Here is a 17,098-nt window from a genome sequence, read left to right as displayed (position 1 = left end):
TTGTAACTCAGACTGGAGTTCAGGGATGTCTGCAAAGCGCGGCCTCCCCGCTCCACCGCTGGAGGGAAGGAGGGAATCAGGTGGTGCCCAGCATATGTGCAGTGCATTTCTCTGCACACGTTAGCAATCAAGTTAATTGAATTCATTGGAGTTTAGAACCGGCCTCTAGCTCAGAGAGGGCTTTGAATGGCCAATTTCTCTTTCTTCCTCTACCCCTCCCCGCCTTCCTCCCGCCCGCCCGCCCGCGCTCCCAGTTCCCTCCCCTCCGGGTTCCCCAGTCCGCACCTCCCTTCTCCACTCCCCTCACCCCCCACTCCCTCCTCCGCCCTATTAAAACACCCACCAGCTCACTTGTTAAGACCCCCTTAAGTTGGAGGAGGCAGAAAGGCAACAACAGCGAGGAAGGAGAAGTCAAAACGTCTGGAAAGAATTACCCAGTCCTGGCTTCCAGCAGCCCATTGAACCAGGGACTTGAACCAGCCCCAGCCAAAGACTTTCTCCCGATTCTGCGCTTCCTGGGTTCTGCTGAGTCTTCACCGGGCTTTTCTTGATACGAAAAAGAAAAGAGACTTTCCGATATCAGGGGAGGGGGAACTGGAGCAAAAAATAAAATTAAATTAAAAAAAGTTAATTTATTTTTAAAGCACAATTTTTTCTTTTAAGAATTAGACTGAAGTGCAACGGAGGTATTAAAAAGAACAGTAGTGAGATTTCCTTTTAAAGTGGGGGAGAACCAAACATTTAAGACTCCCCCATCCTTTTTAAATGTTGTTTTTAAATTTTTTATTTTTTTTGGCCGGTCGTCTCAAATTCATCTGATCTCTTATTACCTCAATTTTGGAAACTGCCCGCCACCGACCCTCCGGGACCACACAGACAGGCTGAGGACAACTTTATGACCAAGAGCTGAACAAGGTACGTTACACTGGCGCGATATGGTGAACCAGGAGGGCCCCCCGAATAGGCCAGGGAGAGGGAAGAAATTATCCACGTAAGTGTTAAAAAATTGTAAAGCTGGTTTTCGACAGAAAAGTTTGAGGTCTGCCAATTTCCAACAGGCTGAAAATCAGGGAATATTTCAGATCACTCTCAGGCTTGGCACCCTGTCTTTTCCCATCCCTGCGGCGCTCGCCCGAAATCCGCTGCCTTTCTGGGAACACAGGTAACCTCTGCCTGGGAAAGACCGCACGTCCCGGGATGTACTTTTCCACTCCGCATCTTCCGGAGCCGCACAGGGGCTCCCAAGTCGGGAAACAAGAATTTCCAGTGCAAGGAAAATGTATTCCGCACAGCCGCTCCCCCATCCCCTTGCCCCTTCCCTTTCCATCCCTTCCTTTCTTCCCCTCCCCCCCAACTCTACGTGGGGAGGAAAACCCTGGAACGGCCCAGCTTTTACTTTTAAGTGGGAAACCCGTTCTTACTTGGAAAGCAAAGGGTTAAAGCGATCCGGGCTCCCAGCTCCGGAGAGCCAAGACCCCCGAGAAGGAGGGTCCTTTGCCACCTCCTCGCAGCTACCGGCCTCGCTCGGCCACTCCCACTTTCCCGGGCTTCCCCTCCTTTGCACTCCCCGGACCCCAGGAAAGTGTCAGGCTGGGTCGGCCCGGGCTCTGCCCGGCTCCGGAATCCTTACTCGGGCCAGGGGTCCCTGACGCAGGCGGTGGCACTCGGGGACCCCAGAGAGAGGAGGGCGCGCGTCCCTCTCCTCGCCGCCGCCCGGGGGCAGGGCGTGCGTGGGGACCGCGCGCTGCAGCGCAGGCAGCTGCAACGTCCTGGGAGCCAACTCCGACGTGGCACCGAGCACGCTGGCGCTCCTTTCCGCAGCTGCAGCGCGGAGCCCGGCGGGTGGGGGGCTTGCGGGTGCCGTCCCCAGCGCCCGGCCCGGAGGTGGGAGCCGGGGCGAAGTGGGAGGCGAGCCAGAGGCTGGGTTGGGGTGGATAATCAACACCTTGGGCGGAATTCGTCACGTTGGTTCCCGCCCAGCGTGAGCGAGGGCTCCGAAATGGGTCCCAGTGAACGGGAGGGCGGGTCTGAAAGGAGGGTCTGTGTGCCGGCGGGATGGGATGGCGAGAGAGCCTTTTCCCTCCGGCCGGGCCGACTCAGCTGAGGGGAAACGGCGCTGGAAGGATAATTAAGGCTGGGAAGAGGTGCTGGGAGCGGAGAGGCGGTGCCTGGGGAGGAGGGCTTAGGAGACCCGGGTCCTATTACACCGGCTTAGGTGCCAGCGCCTCTCCCTCCATCCCCCCCCCCCACGCAAACGCCCGCGCGGAGGACTTGGACTTAGCGACCCTGCGCGCCTCTGGGGCGAGCGAGCTGCTGCAGCCGTGCGCCCCGAAGGTGCGTGTAGGAGCCCTGGCGGCCCCTCCCTGGCCACTTCCCCACGCTTGGGTACCGTCGCCGCGGGCGTCTCCCGAGCAGCTGCTCAGAACCGCTGCGCTCCAACCCACGTGGCTGGCCTGGGATTGCCTTTGACGTCACACCCTGGGGGGAGGTGTGACGCAATAGATCGGGAAGCTCTGATTGGCTGCGAAGGGCTTCCCCGAACTGCAGGCCTGAGTATATATAGACTTTCAGCTCTGAGTTAAAAGTGAAGGGTATTGGTAGCTGGGCTTTGCTGAGGAAGTGAGGGTGACCGAAAAGGGGGGGAAAGCCTTCACTGCCTGTTGCAGATTTCAAGCTTTTCTCCTCCTCGCAGATTTTTTATTGCAGTGGAGTAGGATCATGTACCTTTGGAAGGGTTAAACAGGATTATGATTTTTTAGAAAGGTAATTTTAACTTTTTAAAAGGTCAACACATATTCAAACATTTTCAATGATGAAAGGTTTAAAATTAAGATGTGTATTTATATAGATTGGACTAGGACAAATATTTATGCCCGTCAAACTGTTTGTAGATACGGTTTTAAATTTACAGAATAGGATTGAAAAGAATACTTAAATTCTAAACATTTTCTTTTCATTCCAATGTGTACAAAATGACTCATTCATTATATTTTCGCTGCGTTTTTCTAGATGCTAAATATGACTACTCAAACTACTGGGGTGCTGCATTTTTATTTTTACTTTTATTTTTATTTACTATTTATTTATTGGTACTGCATTTTTAATACCCATCGTGCTCATTGCAGGTCTTTTCACTACTTGGTTATTTTACATTTTCAATAGAAGGTTAACTCTTTAAAGTGCCTATTATAGTATTTATATTATTTCATGTGTGAGTTTGCAGTTTTGGAACAAGTATTCAGAATTCTAGGTCAACATTTCTCAGTGATAGCTTTGGAATTAGAATATCAACACTCCTGTTCACTTTTTCTTACTTATGTATTTCTTGAGTTGGGGGAATAGCAAAATGTCTTGTAGATATATTGGCAAACATATTACCTGGTATTGTACCTAGAACTAAATCTTTACTTTACCAGAGAAAGTTAAGCAGCTTCGATAAATTAAGGTCTTAAATCGGTGATTAGCCTCAAATTTGAATGTTACTCTCCACAAAGCAAAGATGAAGTGGCTGCCATCCTGGAACACAAGAATTGAGCAACAAATAAGAAATAAGAAACTTCCTAGAAAGTAAGTCAGTTTGAAACTAATTGTTTTTGCTAGGTTTATGGAAGAGCCTCATAGTTTTGAATTTCGTAAACACTTTTATACATGGTTTCCGCACCAGCTTTCTTTTAAAACAATTTTTTTAAAGATCTTATTTATTTGAGAGAGATAGTGAGAGAGAGCAGGAGCTGGGGTGGGAGAGGGGGAGAGGGAGAGGGAGAAGCAGACTCCCCGCTGGGCCGGGAGTTTCATGTGGGACTCAGTCCTAGGACCCCGAGATCATGACCTGAGCTGAAGGCAGACACTTAACCAACTGAGCCACACAGGTGCCCCTAAAACAGTTTTTTTTTTTTTTTTCTTGAAAGTTTAAGCACAGACCGTTCACGGATTCATTTATCTATTTTTGGAACTGTGGGGAAAGCCCGTATGGATAATGTGTAGGTCCCCTTTGGCAAAGTTATATTACAGTGTTACATTTTTTAATTGAAGTATAGTTCACACACAAAGTTACATTAGTTTCGGGTGTATAACATAGTGATTGAACAAGTTTGTACTTCATGCTATGCTCACCACCAGTGTAGCTACCCAACCCACCTCATCATCCAACAATATTACAATACCATTGACTGTATTCCCTATGCTGTACCTTTTACCCCGAGACTTATTTACACAGTTACATTTTTTTTTTTCAATCTGAGAACAACTGGCTCATTACGTTATTAGCTTCCTGACTTTTGCATAATGTGGAAGTGATGAGTTAACAGAGTAATTGGAGAACAGAGCATAAACTCCACTGTCCTTTTCTGGGTTCTGTTTTTTGTTTGGTTTTGTTTTTAATCCAAATTCACTCAGGTTGTGTCCCACTAAGAGGCTGCAAGGACCAAGCCAGTTGCAGCTGGTATGACAGCTGAATGGGGGAGACAGCTCCCTGTAGAAAGATCGTTTCCACCCCAACTTGGTTTTAAGCCTTTCCTCTCTAGGGGCAATCTGCATAGAATAAGTATCACCCCACCGCATATACCTTAAATTATTCAAGTATATTTTGAATGTCATCAACGTGTACAGATGTATAGAGTTTGTATATATATTGCCTTGTCCATAATCTATCTTTCCAAGTTACGCCCAAGGTGGGGCTTGAACTCATGACCCCGAGATCAAGAGAAGCATGCTCTACTGACTGAGCCAGCCAGGTGCCCCTCACGGTCTAGGAAAATGTTGCTGATATAGGAGTCAAAATAAATATAATGATGTTACACTCTTAAATTTTTTTTAAGATTTTATTTATTATTTATTTATGTATTTATTTATTCATGAGAGAGAGCGAGTGAGCACGAGCGAGCAGTAGCATGAGCTGGGGAGAAGAGCAGAGGTAGAGGGAGAAGCAGGCTCCCCACTGCGTAGGGAGCCAGATGTGGGCTGGATCCCAGGACCCTGGGATCATGACCTGAGCTGAAAGCAGACACAACCGACTGAGCCACCCAGGTGCCCATCTTAAATATTTTTTTGAACTTAAATAATAAAATATTTACAAAAGAATGTCTCTAAAATGCATTAATTTTTACTGCAAATTTTTAAAAAGCAAATAGGATGCAGTTCACATTTTAATGGAATTTGTCATACAGAAAAATATACTCAAAGAAGTCTTTATAAATAACCATAGTGTAAGGCAAAATCTAACAGGGCCCATAAAAAAGTAAAATAATAGCTACTGTTTATCACATGTCTAATATGTATCAGGCACTGAATTAGATACTTTATATACATTATATCTAATCCCAACCCCCATAAAGAAAGTTTTGTAATTAAAGGAACCTTGCCTCAGAATGATTAAGCAACTCAATCAAAGTCACAGTGTTAGAGAGGAGTGTGGATGCAATTTAATCCAATACTTCTTGAATATAATGCCCCTGAGCTGAACTATGCTGCAGCTGGACTAGTCAAGTTTTATGGGGGCTTACATTGAGGAGAAACCACATCTGAGAGAGATCAGAAAAGATTTCATGAGGCGACTTGGCGTTTGTGGTGCCTATGGCTACATGGGATTCTGACCTATGAAGATAGTGCCCAAGAGCCAATGGAGGAGGAATATAGAGAGCTAAGATTCCATGCCAAGCCTTTCTGCAAACTTTACCCTTTGCCATGCTGAATTTTAGGATGGTGAAATTCAGGAACCAATAGGGCAGTTGGGAGAAGTGGCATCCTAGGAGTGATCGATCAGTACTGATGGTACAAATGAAATCTGAAACCTGCAGCTCTGGATCCAGACACAGCTGGGGTGACAAGGCCTTTGAAAGGCCTATTGCCTAACCTTGCAAGCTTGCTCGCTCCAGGGTCTCTGCTAGGATCAATGCAGTGGGACTGGAGAGAAAAGGCCAACTTCAAAGCCAGGGAGGAAGAGGAGGTCAGAAGGGGAGAGGATGGGGGTCATGTGCTCTAATACATCCCAGAGGGTAATGTGCTGTAATGTGAAGACTATTGAGAGGCTTCATTTGGGTACTTTTACCTCGGATTTCTGGTTGAGGACAGTAGCAGAGGTAATACAAAGGAGGGATGCGAATCGATGCAAATAAATCATTGAAGTTTTCTTAGACTTTAACCCAGTGATTGCCAAACTTTGTTGCAATTAGAATTGCTTAAGATTTGAAAATTACTCATGCCCTGTTAACACCCCATACCAATGAACTCAGAATGTTGTGGAAGCCACACATGAGTAGTTTTTACAGATCCCCCTAAGTAATGTGGATGTACATGAAAATTTGGGAAACCCTGCTTTTTACCTTTGCTCACCATGCCTTCCCAATCCACCCTTCGCAGGCAAATGGCTACAAGCAGAGTATGTCTTATATTACAAAGAAGCAGGTTTCCATGCTCCTTGGCTAGTGTCACCTGCCTAAGTTAATATTCTTAATTCTAATCATTCTACATATGACTGGAGGCCTAGCCACCCCCACCCCACCCCCCACAATACAACAAGTTAGGGGTAAAGAAAACCTGTGTTCTAGAACCAGTTCTGCTATTCATGAGATGTGATTTTGAGCAATGCATTTGCTAAGGAAATACTCTTTACATATCTCCTTTTGGCCTCTGTATGTGTAAATATTGGCTACAAATTAAAAAGACAGCAATCTAGTCTTCAGTGGGTTTTAAAATATAATGAGGAAGAGGGACAAGTGCACTTTATCATTTAAGTTACTCTTTCTTTACATTAAGACATTAAAGCCATTAGTATCCCACTGAAGCTGGGATAAATATATATATATTCCTTGCCTACTTACAGTAAGCCTGCAAAAAGTTTGCATTCCTGTTTTGCAGATGAGGAAATAAGGCTCAGGGAGAAGATAGTTGCCGAAAGGAATTTACCCTTTGTACTCCTCCTTCAGGTGAAGAGCACACCCACATTGCAAAATATATTCGTCCTTATAGACACTCAGCTATGGGCGGTTGTGATATGAAAATTAATAAAGTTTCAACCCAATCCCTAAAATTTGAAGTTCAGAGATACTGATTGTGTAAGGACACATGGCTCATTCACAGGAACTGTCAGGGAGTCCAATAGCTAAAATGAGGCAGAGCTTGGGCTTCAATCCATTTCTTCCCAGTCCAGCTATGCCCCATATGTCATGCTCATCCCTTATTAACTAACAGTGGATTAGAGGGAAGGGGAGTCAGGCTGATTGGGGAGTTAGCAGGAAAGAAACTGTTGGTCATTTTTCTTTTTTTAGGTACTTAAATGAGTTCTCTCTTTTAATTTAAAGATTTGTTTTGTGAAGTCAATATGATTATTTCCATTTTATCTTAGATGAAGAAACTGAAGGTGTCTAGTATTATGTAACTCGCTCAGTGTTAACCACGCCATTAAAAGGAAGAGCCCCGAATCTGTCCCAATTTAGTCTGGTTCCAGAGACGTGGAGGCATGCCTGCCACACACAAGGATATATACACACACAAGTCATTAGAAACAAACACAGAACAGTATATGGATCAATGGACAGTAAATAGAGTAAGAGTACCAGGTTTGAAGTTGGTAAAAGATTATCTCATTATCCCCCATGCCCCAGACTTGACCCCCGAATTCATAAGGTTTCTCAAATTGTAACTTGCAGTTTCTGGAAATGCTTTTGGAAGGCCATTTGCCTTTTCTAACTTTATCATCCTGAGGTCTTCAGTAGCTGGTCTGGTACTCCCTACAACCACTACATTTAGTAGCTGGGCAAGAAATTATTATTATTTTTAAAGATTGTATTTATTCGTCAGAGAGAAAGAGAGAGAAAGAGCACACAAGCCGGGGGAGAGACAGGCAGAGGGAGAAGCAGGCTCCCCGCCAAGCAAGGAGCCTGATGCGGGACTCAGATCCCAGGACCCTGGGATCATGACTTGAGCTGAAGGCAGACGCTTAACCAACTGAGCCACCCAGGCATCCCTGGGCAAGAAATTCTTAAAAAATAAAGGAAAAAAAAACCCTGCTGGAGGAGAGGTACCCTTAAGGGTTCAACATATGTTCATTGGCCCTGCAGCGAAGATAGAAGGACGTGTTCTTAGTCTGCATGGATTGCCTGAGTCCAAAAGGACTTACTCATTTATTCAGCATGCCTACTATGTGCCAGACCCTGTTTTTGGTACAAGAACACACAGCTGATAGAGATCATCAAGTCCCTGTAGCCATAGAGTGTACATAGGGCTAGTTAGAAAATCAAGCAGAATCTGGAGGGCAGGACAGGGAGTGAAGAGAGGGAGGAATCGTTTTAGAAGGGAGTGGTAAGCTAAGACTTCTCTGAAGAGAGAGCACTTGGCCCTACTCTCTGTAGCCTTTCCCAGATGCTGGCGACTAATTTGAATTCACTTCCTCTTCTCCCAGATCCCAGACAGAAGGACTACTTCGCAAAGCTATGGAACTCAGTTCTTGCCACGGCGCTAGTGCTCTGGGAGCAGCTGCTGTTTTGGCTCATCCCACATTGCCTTCTGGTTAATAAGGGGCAAGGGGGAAAAAGGGCTCTGATACCCAGTGACTTACAGAGTCCAACTTGGGGTATGTGAGCTAACAGCAAGGCTTCTATCTGCTCTACAGGTGGAACAATGAATGCAGGAGCGCCTTTCTCGTGGTAATAAAGCAGGATTTTGGCTGCAGGCATGAATAGCACTGCTGTTGCTTAGACGCAACCGGCTTTCTTTGGGATAAGGTCACTCTATGTCCCTTTCGGCTGCATCCACGTAGAAAAGTATATGAGCCCAGAAATCCTCCCAGAGTGTTGGCTGATCTTGTATCTGTTCCTGACTGTCAATTCCCCATTTTCCTTAATATCAGGAAAAGGGTTTTTGAGGTTCATTTCTAACATTTCCTTACACAAGGAAATGTGGTATTAACCAGAGACAAAAGGATCTTGCCTGTTGTGTCATGATGATTCAAATCTATTCAGCAAATATTTACTGAGAATCCTCTAATCTGGCATTATGCTACCATGTGGACCCTACTCCTGGTTTTGGGACCATGTGGACAAGTTACTTACATACTTAAGAGTCTTGGTTTCCTCCTCCTTTGAGATGAAGAATACGTTTACCATTTAGAGTTATTAAGATTAAATAGGATCATGCAACCCAACAAAGCAGACAAGACTTGCCCCGGTGCCTGAAACCTAATGAATGGTGAATGTTAGCTGATATAACAATGCCAATGATGATGTTGATGCAGAAAGTTACATCCATTCATTCAGCAAATATTTACTAAATACCACCCATAAACCAGGCAGTGTTTTATGTCCTTGGGGCACGTTAGTGAAAATAGATTTAAAAAAATCTGTTGACTCTGTGGAACTTACATTATGGTACATCAAGGTATTCTTTAACACTTGGCTTAGCCTAGAATTTACTGTGAAGACTAGTACTTAGTGAATCACTGGTATCAGGTCTAATATCAGCTTAAAAATCAATTAAGTTTTGATTTGGGCAAAAAATTCAAGTTTTATGTTTTAAATACTCATGGAAGGTGGATTTCTAAATCCTCTTTCCATGTAGCAGTAAACTCTTATGATCCAGGATGGAACTAACCATATTTTCCAGCTTAACAATAAAGCCATATGTCTGACAAGGAGAGTTTGCTTGTGAAGCAGAGTATCTGAATTGAGGATTGTCTCAGAAAGTCTCACACATATGGTGCCCATATCTATGAAATTGCCCCCAGGGTGGGGAGTTATAAAACAACACACACTGTGTGTCACTCCTGGAGATCAATGTATTCCCTCAGTAAAGCTTGCTCTGAAATGTGCCTTTTGCCCTTTGGCCTGGCCTGAGATGCTGCATGGGTCGTATCGGGCAACAATAGGATACATGGCAGAAATATAAAGGTTCGATTTTCGCCATGTTGCTGCAGTTTACTAGCAACTTTTCCCAGGCTTCAAAGGGACATTCTGGAGACTCCTCTGATGTAAGAGGGTGTTCCCTCTTCAGCTGGGTCCAGCAGATGCTACGCGAACACTCTTTGTCCACGTGTGCTGATAAAAGCAAGGAAAATGTGAATAATGGAAAAGAATGGCAGGCAGTTCTTTTGCTGGCTCTGGTGATGTTAAACACAAGCAAAACACACACTTCAGCTTCTCCCTGGCAGAGTGTTGTAGCCCCCTTGAAATTTTTCACTCTTGTGAGAATGACTCATGTCTTGGAAACGACAAGTTCCAAGTCTGGTCCTCCCCGTACCTTTAGGCATTGGTTAAGGTGCCCATTGGGGGTTTTCGGCATCCTGTCAGCTGTTTTAATTAACCAGGGATGCTGTGCTCTCTTGCCTTTCACTGGGAACTCCCCATTTCACCGATCCCCAGCATCGAGAATTTTCCATTGTGTTGGGATTACCTGTATCATATCAGCCTCTGATGTCCTACGTAAGTGCTGGAAAGGAGAGACACATCTGGGTATGTTGTTTTAGCTTCCTCGTTAGCCGATACTTTGGTACTTTAAACTGTGTCGTGCTTTTGGTTTTTTAAAACCCTTTCATAAACACTTTGATTTGGCTCCTCACTGCAGCTCTGTGAAGGGGCCTTGACAAATATTATCTCCACTTAACAAAAGAAAATAATGCCCACAAGCTAGAATCCTGGTCTCCAGGCTGCTTTGCATTACCTAGGTTGTATTAGTTAGGGTGAAATGGACTCAAAATTCTTAGTGGGTAAGCAAACAAACACAAACAAACTCAGCAATTAATTCTGGCTGACTAAGCGTCCAAGGCAGGTCTTCCTGATTGGTGGCTGGCTCCCTTCCACGTGGCAGTTCGAAAACCAAGATCCCTTTATCTCTGGGCTCTGCAATCCCCAGGGACCTTGCTGGTCTGTGCATCAAACCTGCAGAAGGAAAAGAGAGATTGCAGGAGACCTGCCCTCAAGTCCCTTTTGAAAGTGGCCCATCTCAGGTTTCCAAAACCTGGAACCCAAGGGCCAGCCACCCCAAGCCGTCTTGTGCTTAGGAGAGGAAACACAATTGATGAGCAGTTACCCAAAGTTTCCCCAAAGCACAACTGCATATCCACTCAGGACCGCCTCAGTGTGTAACTACAGGCACTGGAATATGAAAGGGGCCTCTTGGATCTGAGTGACGTGTTGGCCACACAACTGGTAACAACCAACATCATACCAGGTGCTGTGTGGACATTCAATTTTAAGTCAGTTTGGAGTCGGAAAATAGAAATAGCATATCCAGCAAGGGACTTTGCAGAGATAATTGCTCACCTTAATTTTCCACTTAAAATAGATCTACTTACGTTTCAAAAGCTGGTTGAATTCAAGAACAAGGTCAAGTATTAATTATATATAGATACGACAAAAACCCCGAATTCAGTGTAAATCATTGAAGATGGGGACGCTGCATTTCTACCAATGATGACCTTCATTATTGTTCGTTATTGGAAGAGGAAGAAAATAAATTTGGGGGTAAAATTGTTACTATGGCTTAAAATAAGAAATACATATTTGATCTTCATCTTGTGCCTGGCACAGAGCTTCTAAAACCCTTGGTATTTTGAAGTGAGACGGATAGAGGTGTCTTTTGTTATGTTAATGGGGTGACTTAAAAAAAAAAAAAACGATCTAAGTAAGGGTGGGGACTGGTTGCTAGTGGAACCAACCATTTGATAGGAGGATTGGAGCATCCAGTCCCACCCCCAGACCTCTGGGGGGTAGAGAGGGGCTGGAGATTGAGTTCAATTGCCAATGGTCAATGATTTAATCAAATATGCCTGTGTAATGAAGCCTCCATAAAAATGCAGAAGGAGAGAGTGGAGAGGGCTTCTGGGTTGGTGAACACAGAGATTTGGGGAGAGTGGTGCTCTTGGAGAGGTGTGGAAGTTCCGTGCCCATTCCCCAAACCTTTCATCTGGCTGCTCCTGACTTATGTCCTTTTGTAATGAACCAGTAATCTAGTGAGTAAACAGGTTTCCTGAGTTCTGTGAGCCACTCTAGCAAACTAATCAAACACCAGGTGTGTGGGTCTTGGGAACCTCTGATTTATAACTGGTAGATCAGAAATACAGGTCACAACCTGGGCTTGGGACTGGTGTCTGAAGTTGGGGAGATGGGGGGCAGTCTTGTAGGACTGAACCCTTAACCCGTGGAGTCTGATGCTATTGGGTAGATGGTGTCAGAATTGAGTTAAATTGTGGGACACCCACTGTTGCCTGGAGAATTGTTTGTTGGATGTGTGGGAAACATCCTTCCCACCACACACTGGAATTGGGTCCAGGGACCCCCAAAGACAAACAAAACAACAAAAGTCTACCAGGTAACTCTTCTATGTTCAGCTTTGGAGATACTTAAGGAAATACAAAAAAAAAAAAAAAAAAAATTGTCCTCCTATACTCTGGTTGTTCAAAACCTTATTCAGGAGTTATACAAACCCTAGGGAGGAGTACATAACTGGCTGCGATTAAAAGCTGAAATGTGTTTCAGGTCTAATATATTACAGCTTTCAGATGATGGGGAAATTTACCTGTTGAAATTAAGCATGATGCTATTTCTTCCTTAATTTATGAATTATTTCTAAAAACACTTATTGTGTGCTTACTGTATTACAGTAAGGTTTCTGATCCCCAGGATCTAACCGTCTGGTGTTAGTGCTGGTGGATGGAGGAAATAGACTTCTGAACAAAGGATTGCAAAAGAGAATTACAGGGGCTTGAGAGATGTATGTGCAGGATCCCCAGGCATCAGGAACTTTTAATGTCAACAGAGATTTGGAGTCTAAACTCCTTCATTTAGTGGATTAAAAAACCTGAGACTCAGAGAGGTAAAGTGACTCTCTCAAGGTCACAGGGCTAGTTGTTGGAAGAGTTAGTACTAGAATCCAGGTATCCTGATCTTCAACCTCAGCTGGCTGCGTGGAAAGGGTGTGAGCTGAGGGATTTGCATTGAAGAGGAGATGAAATTTAGCAAAATCTCCTATGCATTTTTCACTGGTCAGTATTGGGGGGTCGGGGGCAACATGGTGTAGGAAGATAGAATGCCTTGCTCACTAGGATGATTAGGTTCTACACCTAGTTATGACCACTTACACAGAGTGCATCCTTAGGTAAATGATCTAACATACTAAAAATAATACTTCCATGTATTTGTTGAACACGTCATGGTTTTCAATAGCACCTTGCCATCATTATCTCATTTAAATGATTCTTGAAACAGCTCTCTGGGGTGTACCAGAAGGGCACCCTTATCCCCATTTTGCAGATGAGAAAGTCACGCAGCTGGTTAAGTGAGAAAGTGAGGTTGGAGCTCTCGGGTACTTCTAGTCCAAAACTCCCCATGATGCCATGTTTATAACAAGTATGGGACAAGACTGGTTAACCAAGAGTATCATTTGATTATATTACAGATGCATTGTGAGAGGTTTCTATGTATCCTGAGAATAATTGGAACCACACTTTTTGGAGTGTCTCTCCTCCTTGGAATCACCGCTGCTTATATTGTCGGCTACCAATTTATCCAAACAGATAATTACTATTTCTCTTTTGGACTGTATGGTGCTTTTTTAGCATCACACCTCATCATCCAAAGCCTGTTTGCCTTTTTGGAGCACCGAAAAATGAAAAAATCCCTAGAAACACCCATTAAATTGAACAAAACCGTTGCTCTTTGCATTGCTGCGTATCAAGAAGATCCAGACTACTTACGGAAATGTTTGCAATCTGTGAAGAGGCTAACCTATCCTGGGATTAAGGTTGTCATGGTCATAGATGGGAACTCAGAAGATGACGTTTATATGATGGACATCTTTAGTGAAGTCATGGGCAGGGACAAATCAGCCACTTATATCTGGAAGAACAACTTCCACGAGAAAGGCCCTGGTGAGACGGATGAGTCACATAAAGAAAGCTCACAACATGTCACCCAATTGGTCTTGTCCAACAAAAGTATTTGCATCATGCAAAAATGGGGTGGAAAAAGAGAAGTCATGTACACGGCCTTCAGAGCCCTGGGACGAAGTGTGGATTATGTACAGGTAGGTTTCCGAATTCCTGCCAGGGCAAACATACATTTAAATAAAGCAGCTTTTGTATCTCTCCAGGCATATGCTATAGCCCACCCTTGTCCCTCTGAACACAGTACTTCTTTCAGTTCATTTGAAAACAGCGTGACTGTTGAAAGCACATTTTGAAAGAGAGGAAAAAAATCTTGTGTAACTGTTAAGACTATCTACGAAAATGCTTAACTTATGCAGTGTTATTGGTTGGAAATCAAGATTATTTTGAACAGGAGACCCTTCCTTCCTTCTCATTCCCTCCCTTACCTTCTCTGCCCCCTTGTTTCTGCCAAGTCAAATCCAACGTCATTTTCCACAGTCTTAAAATCTCCAGCCTTGTAAGAAAATAGTGTCTGCCGAGCAGAAGGGTCTTGAGAAAATCTGCAGGCTCAAGAGATGGCTATAAAACGTTTTTCACAGAGACTGGGCAAAATGGGGGTGGTGAGAACAATTTTGATTTAAAAGGGTAAGGAATTCAAAACGGAGAGATGGAAAGAAAAGGAAAACAAAAAAGGGAGAAAAACAAACACACACAAAAACCCTTCCCAGAGCAAAACCGAAGTAATGTTTATTTCACTCCCCAAACAGCATTACCTCACTCACTGCACTTGACCTTTGAAAGCATTTGTGATGGTGTTTGCTCTCATGAAAATGAGACAGGCTGTGTCTGTCATTAATTCCCTGACTGCTTGCCCTTGGGTTTCTCCCCTCTTAGTTCTCACTGAAGCTTTCTTCAGAATGTTAGTAGGGTCTCTGTGAATTTGCTAGTTGCAATTTTCTTGCAGATACTTTAGTTAGATTTTGGCCATGATGATGTGATGATGTGGAAAAGGGAGACCTGTCTCTGATTTAAGAAAATCCACTGGGACACCCCTCCAGTCTTCTAATAGGTGAGATTCTGCTTTTCAGGAGACCTATCATATACTTCAGGGGCCTTGACCGCCACAAAGTCATGGCCAGTGGGACGACAGGCTCTGTGTCATGGGATGGGAATGGGCACTGGTTTCAGAGTCTGTTGACGGAGGTGGTAATCCAGGCATTGTTAGCTGGATGAACTCGAGCAGGACCACCTCCCCGAACCTCAGTTTCCTGCATAGAATAAACCAATCTCATAAGGGGTTTAAGATTACCATGAGGTTAATTTTGGTTAATAGCTGAAGAGTTTTGAGGCATTTTTTTTTTCAGTTGATACCAATCTGCATATTAATATCTTCTAGGGAGTTGATAGAGTTTTACTCCCAAGTTTCTCCTATTCTCTTAATTTCTAGAACGGTCACAGTTGAGGTACTTTCTAGTTAACTCAGGACATTTTTATGTATTTTCATAATGCAACTTCAGGCCCAGATAAAGGATGAAATGATCCTTTTATTTATTCATTTTAATAAATATTTTCTCTCTTTTTTTAAAGATTTATTTATTTATTTATTTATTTATTTATTTATTTATTTGACAGAGAGAGAGAGAGAGAGCACAAGCAGGGGGAGCAGCAGAGGGAGAGGGAGAAGCAGACTCCCCTCTGAGCAGAGAGCCTGACGTGGGGCTCGATCCCAGGACTCTGGGATCATGACCTGAGCCAAAGGCAGACGCTTAACTGACCAAGCTACCCAGGGGCCCCCAAAATGATCCTTTCAAAGGAAGTGATGGGATGGCTGGGGAACTTACAGAGGGTTTGAAGAATGAAGCTCTGAGCCTAAAATGAGGAAGCTTGTTTTGATATTCTGCCTTTAATTCTAGTTGAAACTATTGCTATGTTTGTCATTTCTAATCAAGATGTCATTGTGAGGGTTTCTTTTTTCTTTTCTTCCTTTTTTTTTTTAAGCCTGTTCCAAATCCCCTTCTCCCATCATTCTTGTTTTGAATTTTGTTTGTATCCTTGACAACTTGACATTGTGCCTGACCAGGACAAAATAGCACAAACTATGAAATGTTAGAGTAGGCTCCTTGCTAGAGCCCTAATCAGGCTCGAGAACTTTCCTTCCATCAGACTGAGGCCTCCAGAGAGACCAACCCAAGCAGCAGCTTTCCCTGGGCCCTGAATCCTACTGGAACTCTCAGCCCATTCTAAGCACTCAAACAAATGTGGAAAACCTTTTGGCATTCTGAAACCAGGTGATTGCATGCTGCCATCCCTCATTACAATCCCCCAATATTTAACCATGTGTTCCCTATAAAAATGGAAATGTCATAAGGTTCAAACCAGTACATTCTCACCATCCATTTAAAAGATGTTGGCTACTAAGCATTACAAGTGACTCAATGTGGAGAGCAGGTTGGCCACAGAAAGAAGGAAGTCAGGTTTAGGTGCTCATACACAAGAGAAAGTAGGGCTAGGGCAGACAAAGGACTATCTATCTGCTCACATGCTTGCTAACCTGGCTGAAGACACTGCTTAGCTGTGCGGACATGGCCAAGACAATTGGTCTCCTCCAGTTGCAGTTGGGTCTTGGACACTGGTTAACTCTCTTCCCACTTGATCTTGAGTAGGTGTCCTGCCTATTGCTTCTCATGACCAATTATTTCATGCCTTCACCATTCTCCTAGCACCTACCCAAACGCCTCCCTAACTAACACATGGCCCTGCCTCCTACAAGAGAAAATCAAACGTACTGCTTCTGAATGCTATCAGGGTCTTCTTTTCTCTTCCTTTTTTACAGTTGCAAAGGTACCAAGCTTCATTTCCTATCTCAAGGTTAACCTTTCTGCATACACGCCTGGGCTCTCTGGGTCACCTGGGCTCTCTGGGGCAGCTCCCTCTGGTCTCTACCAGAGCAAGGTCCTACTGCCTGTCCCTCCACCTCTCTCAGCTCTCCTGTCTAGTCTTCTCCACCTAAAGCCAGTCAAATAACTAACACTGACCTAGAATACGGAGAGAAGCTTTAGTCTAGGAGAAAGCCAGAATGGTAGCAAATTCACCCAGGATGCTAGTGGCTGGTTTCAGAGATAAAGAATACAGGAAATCATAAATAATGAAGTGAGTAAAGCAGGAAATGAGAAATAAGGAGGAGAATGGGGAAGATTTTTTTGAATTTTGAATCAAAGTGTTTTCCGGAGAGAACTTTTTTTT

The 17,098-nt window shown here is 44.1% G+C and overlaps 1 protein-coding gene across 1 annotated transcript in view; it reads left to right on the top strand.

The window, feature by feature from the left end:
* Positions 1-291: 291 nt before the first annotated feature.
* HAS2 (hyaluronan synthase 2) overlaps positions 292-17,098 on the top strand; it is a 30,979-nt gene continuing 14,172 nt past the window's right edge. Inside the window, exons 1-2 of the mRNA XM_027582135.1 lie at positions 292-915; positions 13,387-14,013. Coding sequence (XP_027437936.1) covers positions 13,387-14,013 — 627 coding nt within the window. The 5' untranslated portion in view covers positions 292-915. The remainder of the gene's footprint in view (positions 916-13,386; positions 14,014-17,098) is intronic.

Source organism: Zalophus californianus, chromosome 4 (assembly GCF_009762305.2).
Source record: "Zalophus californianus isolate mZalCal1 chromosome 4, mZalCal1.pri.v2, whole genome shotgun sequence".
NCBI lineage: Eukaryota > Metazoa > Chordata > Mammalia > Carnivora > Otariidae > Zalophus > Zalophus californianus.
This window is presented reverse-complemented; position numbering and strand designations above follow the sequence as displayed.